General features: G+C 51.6%; 1 protein-coding gene and 1 long non-coding RNA gene across 7 annotated transcripts in view; one reads left to right on the plus strand and one right to left on the minus strand.

The window, feature by feature from the left end:
• Positions 1–506: 506 nt before the first annotated feature.
• Positions 507–15,693, minus strand: LOC309649483. Of its 2 annotated transcripts, none has more exons than XR_014257134.1 (4): positions 15,511–15,693; positions 12,809–12,878; positions 3,646–3,968; positions 507–1,910 (listed from the first exon to the last, which is right to left on the minus strand). It is a non-coding gene; the product is annotated as an uncharacterized lncRNA (long non-coding RNA). The 2 variants fall into 2 exon arrangements; XR_014257135.1 differs by having other exon boundaries at positions 12,708–12,878.
• A 613-nt stretch (positions 15,694–16,306) lies between these two features.
• NDRG4 (NDRG family member 4) overlaps positions 16,307–18,235 on the plus strand; it is a 42,945-nt gene continuing 41,016 nt past the window's right edge. The window contains exon 1 of one of the 5 annotated variants that reach the window (XM_082439507.1): positions 16,307–16,407. Coding sequence is in view for 3 of the 5 variants with exons in the window: in XM_082439502.1 (XP_082295628.1) it covers positions 17,398–17,434 (37 nt within the window). In the remaining 2 variants the exon portion in view is untranslated. Of the gene's footprint in view, positions 16,408–16,670; positions 16,762–17,234; positions 17,435–18,235 lie in introns of those variants that run through there. The other 4 variants (XM_082439505.1, XM_082439502.1, XM_082439504.1 and 1 more) reach the window with 4 other exon arrangements.

Here is an 18,235-nt window from a genome sequence, read left to right on the forward strand (position 1 = left end):
TTAAACTATAGTTGATTTACAATATTGTATTAGTTTTCAGGTGTATGGCTTTAGATTCCTTTCCATTATAAGTTATTACAAGATATTGACTATAGTTCCATGTGCTATACAGTTGTCCTTGTTGTTTATCTATTTTATATATAGTGGTGTGTATCTATTACTCCTAATTTATCCCTCCCCTTTCCCCTTTGGTAACCATAAATATGTTTTCTATGTCTGTGACTCTGTTTCTGTTTTGTAAATGAGTTGATTTGTATTTTTTTAGATCCACATATAAATGATATCATATTTGTCTTTCTCTGTCTGACTTACTTCACTTTGTATGATATTCTCTAGGCCCATCCATGTTGCTGCAAATGGCAATATTTCATTCTTTTTAATGGCTGAGTAATAGTCCATTGTGTGTGTGTATATATATATATGTATATATATATGTATGTATATATATACGTATATATATATATATATATATGTGTGTGTGTGTATATATATATATATATACCACATCTTCTTTATCCATTTATCTGTCAGTGGACATTTAGGTTGTTTCCATGTCTTGGCGATTGTGAATAGTGCTGCTTTGAACATTGGTGTGCATGAATCTTTTTGAATTAGAGTTTTCGTCTTTTCCAGATACATGCCCAGGAGTGGGATTGCTGGATCATATGGTAACTCTATTTTTAGTTTTTTGAGGAACCTCCAGACTGTTTTCCATAGTGGTGGCACCGATTTGCATTCCTACCCGCAGTGTAGGAGGGTCCCCTTTTCTCCACACCCTCTCCAGCATTTATTATGTGTGGACTTTTTGATGATGGCCATTCTGACCTAGGTAATTATTTACATTAAATTTTCTCCATTCCTATGGTTAACGTGGCTTCTGTTGCCCACGTGGACCTTCCTGGATACATCCATTGAGCAGCCATTCTAAAAGGCAAATGTGATCATGCCACTTCCCTATTTAAGACCTTTTAATAGCTCCCCATCGCCAACCAGATAAACTGCTTAGCCCATCATTCAAGGCTCTTCAACATACAACAAACACATACACACTATATACTCTAAATTGTAGTCACAGCCAGCAACTTGCTATTTCATGAACACAATTCTAGCCTTTCTACAACCACTACCCCCAGGAGAATTTGTACCTCCTCTTCTCTTTGGCTGGAATGTCTTCCTTCTCCTCATGGAATGTCACCTGCTCCTCCTGGTGAACTTCTATGTGTCAGTTACCTCCTCTGAGAAGCCTTCCTTGATTTTTCTCAGGGAGAGAAAAGAACTGCCTCTTCTGGGCTTCCCCAGTGTCCTCCCAGAGCACTTATCCAGCTGTGTGAGTGCTGGCACCACTGCCTTCTCCCAGAGCAGTGGCTGCTCAAGGCTGGGGATCCATCCCCGCTCCTTACTGAAGCCTGTGAGCCTAGAACACTGCCTGGCACTGGGCAAAACTCAATTCGTATCTGTTAATTGAAAACCTATAGAAACAGATCTACCCTTCAGTCGATTTGCAAATTTAAGTCAAATCATGCCCAAGGGTAAAGAAAAGTGGTATCTAATATTTAACAAACAGTAAAGTTAACGTTTTAAAAACTCAGGTTCCATCCCATTTTTTTAAAAATTAATTTATTTATTTACTATTTTTGGCTGCATGGGGTCTCCATTGCTGCACGTGGGCTTTCTTTAGTTGCGGCGAGCGGGGGCTTCGCTTCGTTGCGGTGCACAGGCCTCTCATTGTGGTGGCTTCTCTTGTTGTGGAGCATGGGCTCTAGGCACGTGGGCTTCAGCAGTTGTGGCACGTGGGCTCAGTAGTTGTGGCTCACGGGCTCCAGAGTGCAGGCTCAGTAGTTGTGGCACACAGGCTCCGTTGCTCAGTGGCATGTGGGATCCTTCCAGACCAGGGGTTGAACCCGTGTCCCCTGCATTGGCAGGCGGAAACACAAAAATTATTTTATGAATGTAATTGTTAGCCTGGGTCTTGTTTTCCCTCTTTGCACAGAGTTCTACTCATTTTCAGAGAGAGGTCTGCTTCTTGGAGTGGCTTTAATAAATTCATAAAAGGCCATTTGACAAGTTTATAAAAGTTCATTTAACAAATTCGTAAAAGCCAGACTTGCCTTGACACTTTGCCGGAAGGGTCAGTTTCCTCTTATTGCATGCACAGTATTTTAAATTATATTTTATTATTAAAATTATACATGCTTTTGTTAATTAAAAGCAATGGAAAGTAAAACAGATAAGAGATGGGTAAAGAAGAAACTAGAAACTCCCTTAAAATCCACTGCCCAGAAATAACCATTTTAGCATTTGGTGAACAGAATGCTCCAGTAAGAACCCAAGCTGCCTCTTTTTAAAATGATCCAGTACTTTAGATTTTTCATGATTTCAGACTGTCTTTCTGCCTGATTGCTGAGCCTGGGCACACAGACAGTCAAGGCCTTACCTGTGGGGAGCAGACACCCCAGTCACAAAACAGGTCTTGGTTCTGAGATCCACAGGGCTGGTGTGAGCATGGGTTCAAAGAGAAAAACAACAATGGGAAGATATCTGGAGGGTAATGAAATGACAGTCCAGTGAACATGTTTCAAAAGCACACTTATTTTTTTTTTTAATTTAATTTAATTAATTTATTTATTTTTGGCTGTGTTGGGTCTTCGTTTCTGTGCGAGGGCTTTCTCTAGTTGTGGCAAGCGGGGGCCACTCTTCATCGCGGTGCGCGGGCCTCTCACTATCGCGGCCTCTCTTGTTGCGGAGCACAGGCTCCAGACGCGCAGGCTCAATAATTGTGGCTCACGGGCCCAGTTGCTCCGCGGCATGTGGGATCGTCCCAGACCAGGGCTCGAACCCGTGTCCCCTGCATTGGCAAGCAGATTCTCAACCACTGCGCCACCAGGGAAGCCCCACACACTCATTTTTGAAAGACAGAACTATTAAACTAGCAAAAAGGAACACATTAGACCCAACAGAGCTGAGTTTCCAAATGTCTTTTTGAAATAATTAACTCCAGGCATCAGGGATCAAGTATATTCACTGCAAGTGGGAAGTGGCTGCGGGACCTGAAGCTGGAAGGTGGCCCTGGAGAAGGGTGTGTGGAAGAGGGCTTGGGGAGGGGGCTATGTCAGGAAAATAGGCATTTCCACCAACATGAGGAAGCTCTTGGGAAGAGGGGTGAAGAGCACAGGCTTGGAGATCTGGGCTAGCGTCTTTGTCCACCACTTACCAGCGGTAAGATTGCTAGTAAATTTCCCCAAGCTTTGATCTTCTTATCTATAAAATGGGGATAATCTTAGTTACTAGTTCATAGGATTATGGCGACAAATATATAGACCATTTCAGATGAATTAACAGTCTGTGGTCAGCAGTCAATGCTTGCAGGTGATTACTATGGTTGCTCCTAGGATGAATGAGATGGAAGAGGTTCATAGCCAGTTCTGGAGTAGGAGGGGACGTAGCACCACCAGGGTCACCAAAATGACTTGGAACCTTAGAACCAGACTTGCTGATGCACTATAGGCAAGGATTCATACAGCAAGATTAAAGCAGGCAAAGTTAGCCTCAAGAGCCTCTGAAAAAAATAGATTGATCCTGGTGAACTAGTCAGCTATGGCTGCAATAATGCTGTGTAACAAACCATCCACAAATTCAGGGGCTTACCACCACAAGTGTTTGCTTTTCTTGCTCAGGGGTCTGCATGCTGGCTGGGGCAGTTCTGCTCCAGTCCACAGGGCATTGTCAGGCCTGCTTCCTGCATCTCATTCTGTGGCCCAAGGTCTGTACGTGGCAGCTACCCAGTGTGTGTCCTTTTCAATTCAATAGGCAGGAGTTCAAGGGCAGGCTCTTCAAGTTGGGCTCCCAAGTCTGGGGAAGACTTTGCTGTGATCCAGCTTTGTTCACTCCCCTGTGCTTCCAGGGAGGGGCATCCACAGAACAAACATCAGTTGTCCTGGGTCCAAGAATAGTTACGGTGATTAATTAACCTACAGAATTAATTAATTAATTAATTAATTAATCAAGCTACAGAAACCAACAATGCTAAACTGGAGGAAGTGGGAGGTGGTGAGGTTTGGGGAAGCCCACTCGTTCCATTCTCAGGGTCCTAGGATGGAGGACAAGGAGCCTAGGAGACAGGACTCTGAAAGGACTCCTTCCAGGGGCATCTGGAAAAATCCCCAGCCAGTGGATTGGTCTCTAATTTCTCACAGTGGGCCACCTGCTTTGGAATCATTGAGGAAGATTATTAAAGATACAGATTCGTTGGTGCCTCTGGTCCCTCCTAACCAGGGTCCTGGAGTCAAGGCATAGGGGCTGTGTGGGTCACAGGGTCTCCAGATGATTCTGAGAAACTTCAACTAATCACTCAGGACCTGGGAGTTTTGAGTTTAAAATCGAGTAGGAGAAACAAATGCCTGCTGTCTGGTTTTGTGTGCTAACATGCACCAAAAGCCTTAAATTCTGAGGAAAAGGGAAAACGTCCAAGGAGCAATTTCTGTAATTTCCTGGAGTTTTCATTCTCATCTTCCAGAATTCCATGGTGCCAGCCATGATGTTAAGCAACTATTAACTTCAGCTATTGCCCATTTTACAGACATGGAAACTGAGATGAAGGTGACCCAGCTGCTGCCTAGACACCAACCAGTCGGGTCTGCAAGCCTTTAGCTTCTCCTTCCCCGTCCCCAGGTGCCCTTCCTCCCAAGAGTTTGTGATCCAAACTAATCCTTCCTTGCCTAGAGGAAGGCAGGATAGGATGCCTGGTCAAAAGACGTGTATCAGCGTTCGCTGTCCCTCAGGCCCTGCACTGGTTGCTTCACAGGAATTCTCATCTAATCCTCCACTCAGGGAAGTAAAGAAGGAGGCAAATAAGGACAGAGAGATTAAGCAACTTGCTCAATGTCTCACAGCTCCAAGGCTGTGGGCTCCAGGGGCCCTGGGGGTCCTGCTCCCAGCCTTAGCTGTTTTTTTTTTTTAATTTATTAAAAATTAAAAAAAAATTTTTTTGGCTGCGTTGGGTCTTCGTTGCTGCACGTGGGCTTTCTCTAGTAGCGGCGAGCGGGGGCTACTCTTCATTGCGCGTGGCTTCTCTTCTTGCAGAGCACAGGCTCTAGGCTCGGGGGCTTCAGTAGTTGTGGCACGCAGGCTCAGTAGTTGTGGCTCGCAGGCTCTAGAGTGCAGGCTCAGTAGTTGTGGCACACGGGCTTAGTTGCTCTGTGGCATGTAGGATCTTCCCGGACCAGGGCTCGAACCCGTGTCCCCTGCATTGGCAGCGGATTCTTAACCACTGTGCCACCAGGGAAGCCCCCCAGCCTTAGCTCTTGGCCTAAGCACCGCTTCCCAGTTGCCACAGTGACTTAGCTTTTGGCTACAAGACCCAGAAGAGGCAACTCAAACGTGTTCAACTGTGAGCTCTTAAATCCATGCCCCTCCCCTGCTCCATATATAACATAAACACATGCCCTCCTCTCATGACACACATGCACACACATGCACATACACACACCATCCTCCCGTGCTCACACACACTGGCGACTCGAGCCAGGGCTGTGATAAGGGGATGGTGAGTTTGGACTGTGCAGCGGCTGCTGCTTTTCTCAGGAAGCCGGGAGCTCACTGGATGTGTTGACTGGCTCGGCAAAGAGGAAAGTGCTCACAAGTCAGCAGAGGGGACTGGCTGTGCCACACCCCAGGGTCCTGCCAAGACCCAGAGAGGCTTCGAGGGGGAGGGGAGAGAGGAGAGCGAGGATGAGGGGGAAAGAGCTGCCCTTGGTCCTCTCCAGGGGACGCAGCGAGGTCACAGCTCTGGCAGGCAGCATCTGGGTGCCTGCAGGAGGTAAGTAATGGGCCATAAATAATGCATCAGGGTGAGGCAGGAGCTGGTGGAAGAGACAGACTCTGGATTTGGAGCCAGGAGACCCAGGAAGGAATCCCACCCTTGCTTTGAATTGAGGAAGGCTGGGACCTCCCTCTCATGAGCTGTTTCCCAAAATGTAAGCCAGGGGTACTAATCATAATGACTGGCCACTGTGAGGATGACAAGAGAAAGCAGGATGCAAATGAGTGTGAACAGAAAGGTCTTATCCAAATGTGAGGTGGTCTTATTGCTCTTATAATCATTATTCCATCTAGAGGCAGTAGAGCGCAGTGGGTAAGAACAGAGACCCTGGAGCCCCCCTGCCTTTGTTCAGGCCCAATTACTGGCAGTAACTTTACCTTTCTAGACCCCAGTTTCCTAATCTGTAAAATGGGAATAACAATGGCACCCATCACATGGAATCGTTATGAGGGCTGAACCAGTTAAGGATGCTTGGTACAGTGCCCAGCACAGTGGAGAAAGACACAAGAGCTGGCTATTCTCTCCTCTGGTGGATTGGTATCATCATGGTACTTACACAGTGGGGCTTGTTATGGACGGAATGTTTGTGTCCCCCAAATTCATATATTGAAATCCTAATGCCCCCCCGCCAATGTGATGGTATTTGGAGTTGGGGGCCTTTGAGAGGTGATATGGTTATGAGGGTGGGGTGTTCATAAGTGGGATTAGTGCCCTTATAAAAGGATCCCAGAGGGCTCGCTCTGCTCCACCTCCTCCCGCCCCATGTGAGGACACAGTGAGAAAACAGCTGTCTGCAACCTGGGAGAGGGTCCTCCCCAGGACCTGACCATGCTGGCACCCTGATCTCAGACGTGCAGCCTCTAGAACTGTTTATAAGCCACCCAGTTATGGTATTTTGTTATAGCAGCCCGAGCCGACTAACAGCTGTTAGGACCTGCCAGCAGAGGTACAGACTCAGTGCGTGGTGTCCCTTCTGCTTATGGAAGCAGCAGGCATGCACCCAAAGGTGGCACCCTCAGGCCTGAGGCCATGGACAGTCCAGGATGCTGACTCAACCTGCCCAGCAGCACTGCTCACTCACACCCTGGGGCTCCCTTTCCCTAGAAGGCCCCTCATGTCATTCTCTGTGACCCCACTCAGCCCAGCCTGCCAAACCAATGGCTTGGTCTCAGGATCAAACTCTAACCCATCCTGAGACTTGAGACCTCCCAATTAGGCCTCTGATGCAGTAAATCCAGAATATACAAAAATGCTTTTTTCTCGTATGTTTTTCCTGATAGTAAGTGGGGTACATACAGTAATAATCCAATTCAGCTCAACAATCATTTAATAAGTGACCTAAGGGCTTCCCTGGTGGCGCAGTGGTTGAGAATCTGCCTGCCAATGTAGGGGACACGGGTTCGAGCCCTGGTCTGGGAAGATCCCACATGCCGCAGAGCAACTGGGCCCGTGAGCCACAATTACTGAGCCTGCGCGTCTGGAGCCTGTGCTCCGCAACAAGAGAGGCCGCGATAGTGAGAGGCCCGCGCACCACGATGAAGAGTGGCCCCCGCTTGCCACAACTAGAGAAAGCCCTCGCACAGAAACGAAGACCCAACACAGCCATAAATAAAATTAAAAAAAAAAAAAAAAATAAGTGACCTAAGTGTGATCCTCAGCATCAGGCATTGGGCACCATACTAGTTTTTATTGCTGATGTGAAAAATTACCACATTACTGGCTTAAAACAATACAAATAAATTTTCTTATAGATCTGGAGGCCCAAAGTCTGGAATGGGTCTCCGTGGGCTAAAATCAAGATGTTGGCAGGGCTGCATTCCTTTTGGAGGTTCTAGAGGAGAATCCATTTCCTTGCTTTTTCCAGCTTCTAGAGACCATCTGCTTTCCCTGGCATATGGCCCTTTCCTCCATCTTCAAAGCTAGCAATGCCATCAAGCCAAGTCCTCATGCTGCCGTCTCTCTGGTTCTCTCCTGCCTCCCTTTCCCACTTTTAAGGATCCATGTGATTACTTCGGGCCCACCCAGATAATCCAGGATCATCTCTCTACTTTCAAGTCAGCTGATAAGCAACTTCACTTCATCTGCACCCTTCATTCCCCTCTGCCAAGTAAGGTAACATATTCACGGGTTCCAGGGATGAGGACACCGACGTATTTGAGGGGAGGCATTATTCTGCTGACCGCAAATCATTCACGGTGAGCCAAGCGCTGCATTGGTACTTTGCAGTCATTCACTCACTCACTCATTTATTCAACAGATATTGGTGGAGGGCTCCCACCTACTGAGCTCATCCTAAGTACCAGGCCCAGTGCTGGATGCTGAGGCTTAACAGCCAACAAGACACAATCCCTGCTCTCAGGAAGCTCATAGTCCAGGGCGGAGACGGAGCGGCACACAGACAACCACTGGACAGTTGAGCCAGTTACTTCACTTCTCTGAACCTGTTTCTTCATCTGTAAAATCAGAAAAATATAACTATAGCTCTCTCTCCAAATGTTGGGAGATTCAAATGAGATAACGTATGTAGGTAATGCTCTTAGCACTATGCCTGGCATATAGTAAGGGCTTCTTAAATGGTAGACTATTATTATTGGTATTATTATTATTATTGAGAATGCGGTATGATGGAAGCACAGAGGAAGGCAGTCAGGGAATCAGGGAGTCAGGTGAAGTCTAAATTGACACCCCCAGGGATGAGCAGGATTAGCCCAGGGAAGTGTAGGAAGTGGAAGGAAGGGGTCCCTGGGGAGAAAGAATGCACGTGCAAAGGCCCTGCGGTGAACAGGCCTCTCGATCCTCATGATACCCCAATAGCCCACCAGGTCTCTTCCTGCTGTGTACATGAGTTGTACTCCCACTCCCAAAGTCCAGAGGCCAGAAGGACCTCCTGGCTTCTAAACACCCAGCTCCAAGGCAGTACTGCGCCCACTGTACTCATCACAAGGATCCCACCTGCCCCCACACCTTGTACCAGGAACCACAAAATTCATTGTCCTAACAGCCACTCATCAGTGGACCCTAACTAGGTGCTGGGCCCTGAGCTGAGGGCTCTTCAGTTAGCAACTCACTAACTCCTCACAGCTATATAATTAGACCTGTTGGAGAGAGGAGGAAATTCTGCAAGTGTGTGAAACTTACCCAAGGTCACCCAGGTAGTAGATGGTGAAACCCAAGGCTGTTCTGACTCCCCATCTCAAGGCCCGCTCAGGCCAACAGCCCAGGCATTTGATGGCTCAGCTCCATGCATGGAGGCTGGACCATGAGGAAACGGGATGAAGTGGGACCTTAGAAGAACATCTGGTCTACCCTAGAGTTTGAACTAGGGGTGCCTGGAGCCTGGGGTAAGGGCCAGGGCAGGGGCCAGGGCATTTGTTTAAAAGAACAGGCTTGTCTCTTTCCCAGGATAAGCTGCAACAGCAGCAAGGCCCAAGAAAAGAAAGGACAAACTGGCTTGGACACTTAAGAAGGGTCCCAGACTGAGCCCTCCCACCCTCAGCAAAGCCTGGTCTTACCCAAGAGCGGGGACACCCAACCCAGAGCTAACGCAGGAGCCAGAGGGAGCTTCTCAGCCTATCTGTTCCTTGACTGGGGACAAAGCTGTGCGGACAAACAAGAAAAGCATATATATCAGAGTCCTGGTGTACACTGGTGGCTCCTGGACCCTTCCCTCATCTTCAAAGCTAACAATGTAGGGCCACTTGTTTTCTCCTGGGGAGCACTAACCCCTATCACATCATGATGTCCAGACTACCTTCTTGGAGTTAAACTTCCTTTCTTGTATGAAATCATGGTGATAATAGATGAAAGTTTGCGTGTGCTTGTGGCAAAATAAATGATTAGTATCTGTGCAGCAAGGGATTAGCTCAGCAGGCTTGGATTGCTCGAATCCTGGACTTTCCAAAGAAAGGACTAGTCCTTGGTACGCCTGCTGCCTGACGGGAGTGTTTGTGTGTGTTTGAGGCCTTGGGCCACACTGCATGGGTCTGACCAGACAGTTAACACTCACAGTGTGACCTCTGGGGAAAGCCTGTGTTTGGAGGCCCGAGGCCCTGGGCCACACTGTGTCAGTTTGACTTCCGGGGGCCTGGAGACTGAGTAGCTTAGGTCAGTTGCGCAGGTGCTGCATGCCTATGTGACCGACTCTCAGTAAAAACCCTGCACTCCAAGGCTCAGGTGAGCGTCCCCGGTTGGTACTCTGCTCGTGTTATCACACATCAGTGCTGGAAGCATTGACTGTGCCCCTGTGCGACTCCACTGGGAGGGGCACTGGAAGCTTGTGCCTGGTGTCTCCTGGACTCCACTCGTGCACCCTTTCTCTCTACTGATTTGATCCGTGTCCTTTCGCTGCAGTAAATGGTAACCGTGGAGGAAATGGCTTTTCTGAGTCTTATGAGTCCTTCTAGTAAATCATCAAGCTTGAGGGTGGTCTTGGGGACCCTCAACACAGCATCGTATGTCAGTTCCTCAGTTTCTATTATCTGGAAACTTGGTTGGAACCTCTGATTCAACCCAATCCTGTCATTGTGGTGCTGAGGACACTGCAGCCCCCCGAGAGGGAGGCGTGCCCGGGGCAGCCTACCATAGGGTCCACCCTAGGTCTGGGGCATGGCACCCCAACTCTGGGCATGGCTTTAGCTCAGGCCTGGGGTGGGGCTGGGACAGTCACCCTGTAGAAAGGGGGCCATTCTCTCCAGAACTTCAGGACAAAGGCTTCTCCAGACATGTGTGTCCTCTTTGGAAGGAGAATGGCTTAGCTCTCCTCCAAAGAGCAAATCTTAGCTTTTCGTCTGCTTTCTGCAAATTCATGTCTATGTAAGAGCTCCCTGGGGCCCAGGGAAAGCTGTGCCTCCTCCCTGACCTCTTGGTTCTCCCTTCCCGCTGAAAGTGGGGTTGATCAGGCCGCTCAGGCTCACGCCTGGGGCCAGCAGCAGAGTTAGGATCGAGGAAAGCCTGGAGGGCCACCCAGCACCCGCTGGGAGAGCTGTCTTTCCCTGGAACATTTCCTGTCCTTCAGGGGAAACTGAGACAAGGGAACTCTTAGCTCTGGACCTTGTGACAAAGTGTGGACTTAAAAACATTCGTTCCTGAATCTGGGGCCAAATAGTTCCCTCCAGGACTGCCTTGGGTGTGTTTGTTTTTTTAGCTTTTTATTTGAAATAATTATAGATTTACAGGAAGTTGCAAAATAATAGAGAGAGGTCCTGTGTACCCTTAACTAAGTTTCCTCCAGTGGTAACACCTTACACATACAAGATCAAAAAAACTCAGGCTTTAAAGTGAAATTAGCACAATTGGGAAGGTGGGGCTGGCAACCACTCCACTCCTTCCCCAAGATTCCCCCGAGAACCTGCGTAGGTGTGAAGCCAATCGGGAGACCACACACAGGTCTCCTTTCAAGGATGGATGGGCTGGCCTTGGCGGAGGTCAGAGACCAAGCACCCAGGCAACGGGAGGCTTCAGAGTGGCCTCAGGAGGTCATCCAAGAGATGTGGGCAAGGCAGCATCTTGGGGTAAATTGCTAGCAACACTGTTTCCAACAATGCAAAATTGGAAACATCCTAAATGCCCAACACTATGGGATCGGCTAAGAAAATAATGAAGCATCCACACAGTACAGTGCAGCTATTATCATTACATTGCGGAAGAATAGTTTTTATCAGGGTAAATGTTCATGGTATACTGGCAAGTGAAAAAAGATTGAGTGGCAAAAATATGTGCAGTATGATTCCTTGAGGGGAAACACACACACACACACACACACACACACAAAGTGCTGAAGGACATACCCCTCCCTTCTGCCCCAATGTTAACATGTTAACACTGGTTATCTTTAGGCAATGGAATTTTGAGTGATTTTAATTTTTTCCTCTGCATTGAGTTTTCTGCATTGAACATATATGACTATTGGAATTTCAAAAATATATTATCAGACCTACCCCTTACCTGGACTCAGCACAGACTGGGGCTCCATGTGTCTGGAAAAGCTTCCAGGGGAGGTGGAAGGGCATTCTCAAAGGGAACTGGAGGGGGTTCTGCTGTCCTCTTGGATCAGGGAGGACAGAGTGGGGTGTCTGGAGTTCCCTGGAGAGCAAAGGGCAGGCACTGAAGGGGGAGGGTCTTAACATGTTATGGGAGAAAGGGGGTGGCAACATAGCCACTGAGTGGTCCAGGGTGGCCCAGGAGCAGGAAGCAGATAATCTGGTGGCTGGTGAAATTCCAGAGGCAGCCTGAGACCAGGCACTCACCGCTGCCTACTTGCTTATTCCAGCTTCCTCACCATCTGCTCACGCACACCCAGCCTTCTCCACCTAAATGCAGGAGCTCCTGGCAGAGGGCAGGGCTGCAACATGCTCAGCTCTGTGCCTCCCTGAGCTTAGCATGGGGCCTAGCTGACCCACTGTAGGATGGATGGATGGATGGATGGATGCTCTCCCCCAAACACCCTCTCTTCTATCTCCATCTGCTGACCTTCCACCTCTCTGCAGGCTCAGATGCCTCTACCTCCATGAAGCCCTTCCTGACCCCTCCAGGCCCCCTCTGTGCTGCACGGTAACCTCAATTGCACATCTTAGCAGAGTCTGCCCAGTACCCAGATTATGGGACTCTGAGGTGGTTTCCTGCATCGGTGCACAAACCTGAAAGGCAAGGTCAGTGCCTGGTCTGCTCTGGTTCTCCAGTGCACTCAGCACAGGGCTTGGCACCAAAGAGGCACTCAACCAAGCCTATAAAAGAAGAGAAAGGATCCTCTCTTCTCTCCCTGAGGCCATCTTACTCATCATTAGTGAGTGGGGAGTGTTAGTGGGGACGGGGGCACAGTTCCTGCTCAACCTCCCCCTGCTAACAGAGGGAGCTTCGATGGCCCCAGGCTCCCCTGCACCCCTGACCCCACCTGCTGGTTCTTTTCACTCGCTCCCAGTCATGGTCACAAGGGGACTGGAGAGGAACGGTGACTCAGCCCAATTCATCACCACAGTGGAAAAACCCAGTCACCTGTCCTCCTGGCAAAGGGACCGGAGCTGCCTCTGCATACTGTTCTCAAGGTCCTTTTGTCTTTCACCTGCTGAAAAATCAAAGAGTAAAGCATGTAGGAGCGTCATCACTTGACGCTGTAGACTTGCAGTGGGACATGACTCTCAGTGACCCGAGGTGGTGTGTTCGCTCCATGCCAGCCTCCGAGTTAAGTGCCACGTGTGTCACCTCACAGCAGTTTCACAACAAGTCCATTATTATCTGAAGTGGGCACTGGCCACTCTTTCGGCCACCAGCATCTGACATGCCCTTCCTACGAGGCAGAGTCCACCTCCTACTAGAGGAACCGAAAACACATTTTTCCCAGCCTCCCTTGAAGCTTTGACAGAGTACCTTTTACAGGCATCTGCCATCGGACATCACATTCCTGACTGTGAATTAGAAACTGGTGACACGAACAAGCCAAGACCACACCAAGTCCATGCTGGTGACAGTGGTGGCAGCAGCCCCTCTGGCTTCAGAGGCAGCCATGGTCCTGATGCCAGCATCCCGTGTCCCTGCCCAGGGGCGGTGCCGGATGCAGCATCTGTTCCCGGGGATGGCAGCAGTGGTTTTGACACCAGGGCAATGCTACAGGGTTGGGCCTGGCTCCTGAGATCCCGAGGGCTGCCCACCATCCTTTTAACAAAGCCCTGTTTTGCTTAAATCAGACAGAGTAGGTTTCTGTTTCCTGCAGTCACCCAGACTGATTCGGTAGCCTGAGTTTCCGGATGGGGAAATGAAGGCCCAAAGAGATGTTCAGACAGGCTGGGTCTCGTCTCTAGCTGAGGTACAGGCCAGTCTCCTCCCTGGTTTACAGATGGGAAAAGGGCAGTCCAGAGAGGGCAACAACTTTCCCAGTATCTTTCAGGTAATGAGGAGCAAGGCTTGAGGGATATGTCTTGGAGGCCCCCTGTCCCAGCCAACCGCTTGGCCATCTGCCACGCTTGGCTTTCCTCTGTTAAAAACCCTGCCACCCAGCCTGCCCCCAAACACCCTGCCTCCCTCAAAGGGGTGAAGAAGAGCCCCGGAGCAGAAGGAACTGAGAGCTTGTGCTTCTGCTGACTCAGCTGGGACTCCTCTGCCCAGCATGACTGACTCCTCCGGAAGGGGTCAGGGCCTCCCTCCCTGCCTATCCCCTGAGCACCTTTTCTTTCTTTCTTTCTTTTTTTTTTTTTTATAAATTTATTCATTTTATTTATTTATTTTTGGCTGTGTTGGGTCTTCGTTGCTGCGCGCAGGCTTTCTCTAGTTGCGGTGAGCGGGAGGCTACTCTTCGTTGTGGTGCGCGGGCTTCTCATTGTGGTGGCTTCTCTTGTTGTGGAGCACAGGCTCTAGGCACGCTGGCTCAGTAGTTGTGGCTCGTGGGCTCTAGAGCGCAGGCTCAGTAGTTGTGGCGCACAGGCTTAGTTGCTCCACAGCATGTGGGATCTTCCCGGGCCAGGGATCGAACCTGTGTCCCCTGCATTGGCGGGCGGATTCTTAACCACTGTGCCACCAGGGAAGTCTTAAGCACCTTTTCTTATTTTTAAAAATAAATTTATTTATTTATTTATTTTTGGCTATGTCGGGACTTGTTGCTGCACGCAGGCTTTCTCTAGTTGCAGAGAGCGGGGGCTACTCTTCATTGCGGTGCGAGGGCTTCTCATTGCGGTGGCTTCTCTTGTTGCGGAGCACGGGCTCTAGGCGCAAGGGCTTCAGTAGTTCTGGCACATGGGCTTAGTTGCTCCGCCGCATGTGGGATATTCCCAGACCAGGGCTCGAACCCGTGTCCCCTGCATTGGCAGGCGGATTCTTAACCACTGCGACACCAGGGAAGTCCCCTAAGCAACTTTTCCTGATGCAGTAGCTCTCTGGTAGGGCAGTGTTCTCACAATCACATTGCTTCATCATCTATTAAAGCTTTACTTTTTAGAGGTTTAAATCCTCAACCTAACCCCCCCCCACAAATGCCCACTTGGGGTTCATGAATTATCTAAACCAGATGGATTTGTCTACATTAGTTCAAGTCTATGGCAGACACCATTCCACACACAGATCTGTCTGTGTGCAGATGTGTCACAGTGTCAAAGCTCTTATTAGGCAGCCTTTTACATCCTCCTGGGGCCTGTATTCCTCAAAGGAATTCAGAACAGGCTAGGCCTCATGAATTATGTTACTAGAACATCAACAGTTAGTTTTATTCAATAACCAGGCCTGAAATTATTGGAAAGGGTAGAATTCAGAAAAGCCTGAAAGAATCTGTAATGCAATAATAACAGTTTCATCATCAGTAATCACAAGGACTATTTATTGAGCACTTCAACCATGTGTCTGGCACTATGCTAAGCATTTTATGCCATCATTTAATTCTTAGGAGCCCTCTGAGGTCAGCATCATCCCAATTTTACAGAGTATAACATGAAGCCTCAGAGAGAATAAGTCACACAGCCAGGAAATTATAGAACCAGCCGGTGCTCTTAAGGACCGGTTCCAGACTTGTATATATAGAACCAGTTTCCTGGATGTTTAGCATGTAGAGGTTTACTCTGTCACCACCTCCCCTCATCATCCCTTTACAAAGGAGGAAACTGAGAGGCAAGAATTTCCCCAAGGTGAGCCCCAGAGTTGTAAGGAGAACCCAAGCTTGCTGCCTTCTGTGCAGTTTATATACTGCACCCCAAGCAGGGGCCACCAAATCTTACCAGCTTCCTAAACGTTGCAGAGTCGGTTAATTCAAAGTCATAGTAGCTTCCACGGAAGCCTGGAGCTGAGGGAAAGCTGGGACCTCGTTACAAACCAGCCCAATTAAAGGTCCAGTGAAAGGGGAGAGGCACTGAAGGATCCTCTTGACGTCTCAGCCCGCACCATCCCGGACCTCCCAGATGACCTGGTCCAACACAGTCACTCTGCACCGGAAAGGCCGGAATCGGGAGGGGCAGAGCCCCGCCCAAGGTCAGTGGCAGAGCCTGAATAGAACCCCTGTCTCCAGGAGCCCGCCTCTTGAGCTGTCTTGCCCAAGTATATTTTTTCAGGTCATCACATTTCCATTCTCCCTACAGTAGGACTCCATCCAGGGACTTTGGCGTTCCCTCTTTTGGGGTAACAGGTGAGAGCAACGCCACTGGGCCTGACCAGAGTGAGCCTGAGGACCAAAGGGGTCCCCAGTTCCCTTTCCTGCTCACTCAGATAATGGAGGGTGAATGCAGGAGAGCAGGGACCTCGCCACATTGGGGGGGGCGGGGCGGGGCGAGGGCCCAGAACACCTCTGCCTGGAGTCACTCCCGCATGAGTTCCCCAAGGAAACCCTAGGGCTCTGAAAACGGGGGACGACGACCCAAATCCACCTCAGCGCCTGACTCTTCCCGACCCCCCAGGGCTTTTCCCCAGCGGTTCCCGGCCGGCGACAGGGGCGGGGGAGAGGGTGCTGTCTCCTCGGGGCTCCTGGGGAATCTAAACAAAGACTGAGGCAGAGACCGCTCCCTCCCGCGGGAGCCCGACGCCACGCGGCTACCAGGGGACTGGCGGCGCGGGCGGGGCCTCCCACCGCACCCGGCGCACTCCGAGCAGCGGGGGACCCTTCCTCCGGGCGCCTGCAGGAGGTGAGGAGCAGGCCGATCGACCCGGGGTCTCCGCTAGGTTCGGGTGTCCGGGGGTCTAGCTCGCCCGCCCACTGGGCGCTCCAGCCGCAGCGGGAGGCGGAAGCCGAGCGCGCAGGACCGCCTCCCGGGTCCAGCCCCCAGGCCGGGCCCAGCACCGGGCCGAGCGCCCACACTCCCCGCGCCCACGTGGGCACGCCCCCCGTGGCGCACCACCCCCGGCCCGGCCTCCGCCCCCAGCAGCAGCGGCTCTGCAGAGGGGCCGGGCGCTGCCGGCACCTGCACCCGTGCGTTGGCGGCAGCAGCGCAGAGGCCCGGCTCCCCGCCTGCGCGTCTGTCTTGCTCGCCTCACCCTAGGTGAGTCGGTGGCGCCCCGAGACCCATCTCCCCCCATTTCCCGGCCACTGCGGCCGCGGCCGGCCCCCTGCCCCGGCTCAGCCCCCACGCGCGACCCAGACCCGCGAGCGGGCCGCCTTGTCGCCGGGCCACACTTCGCCTACGAGGGCGGCAACCCCCCTTCGGCCCACTCCGCCCCACCCGGGCTCTTCCTCCTCGCCTTCCCGGCCAGAGGCACGGACCCCCAGGGCCACGGCCCCGCGGCCGCCCGCGCCTCCCTGATCGCGACACCGGGGGCGGCCGGGCCTCTTTGTTCGGGCGGCGGGCACAGGGGCCCACTCCCGCCGCCTCCCAGAGTGTCACCCGCACCCACCCCGCGCGCTCTCTCAGCCGCCCGGAGTTCACCCGGACCAGGTGGCGGCGGGCGCCTTTGAGGGGTGCGCGGTCGTGCAATTGGTGGATTTTTTTAAACCTGTTTGGAGGGGGGAGCGCGGCGTGGGGGGCGGCGAGAGCTCTCCCGGCTGCCGGCTGCTCTTCCTGCTTCGCTTCTCGCTCTCCTGCTGTTTCCCTCCTCGCCTCCCGCGCTCCTCTCCCCTGCTCGGCTGAGCGCACTCCCCCGACGCCGCAGCCCCGAGCCGGGCAGCGCGGGGCGCAGACATGAAGGTGCTGGGACACAAGATCGAGCTGCTGACAGGTACCGCCGGCCTTTGCCCGCCGCCGCCCCTCCGCGCGGCCCTCGCTGCCCGCTACTTTCCGAGTTGGAGCGGGGCTTGGTGGCGGTGGCCGCGGGTTTGGGGTGGCTCGGGTTCGAGCAGGAGGAGGGGGTGCAGATACCAGCTAAGTCCTAGCTTGTGCGCTGCGTGTTCCTGTGCGGAGCCCGGCCCCGGGAGAGGACTTGGGGCGGTGCCCTTCTCGGCTTTGCTCTCTGAGGGACCCGGTGTCCGGGTGGGTAGAGCGCTTGCCGCAGGGGCGCGCGTTCGAGGACTGGCCCCCTGGAGTCTCCGACTAGTCAAGCTCTAGGCAGGTCCGCAAAAGGGGAAGGAGAGCTTAGAGCCCCTGCCCTTCAATCAGTGTCACTCAGTCCCCCCAAGAAAGGAGCTTCCTGGGCTCCCAACAGGACCTCTGCCGTGGGCCTCTGAATTCCTGCTCCCTGTGACAATCTCAGCACCTCTTCCTGGGAGGAGAAGTTACTTGCTCGGCGTAGAGGCCAAGTGGCCAGGAAAGTGGGGAGCCAGATTGGGCCCTGATGACTGGGGAACTTCAGCCTTGGGGCCCCTGTGAAGAAATGGCCAGACACCCCACTGGAAACCATATCCTGGGTGCTGTGGCTGGAGATAACAGAGGACACTGGGTCTGCCCAGAAGAGCAGGCGGGACAGGGGCCAGGGCTCTGAAGGGTGGACACACTCTCCCAGGCATGAAGGGCAAACAGTACAGGTGGCTTCTGTGGTCTCCCCAAGGGAGAGGTGTGGAGAGACCCAGACAGGAGGATGGGG

This window comes from Balaenoptera physalus, assembly GCF_965194825.1.
Source record: "Balaenoptera physalus genome assembly, chromosome: 19".
Lineage (NCBI taxonomy): Eukaryota > Metazoa > Chordata > Mammalia > Artiodactyla > Balaenopteridae > Balaenoptera > Balaenoptera physalus.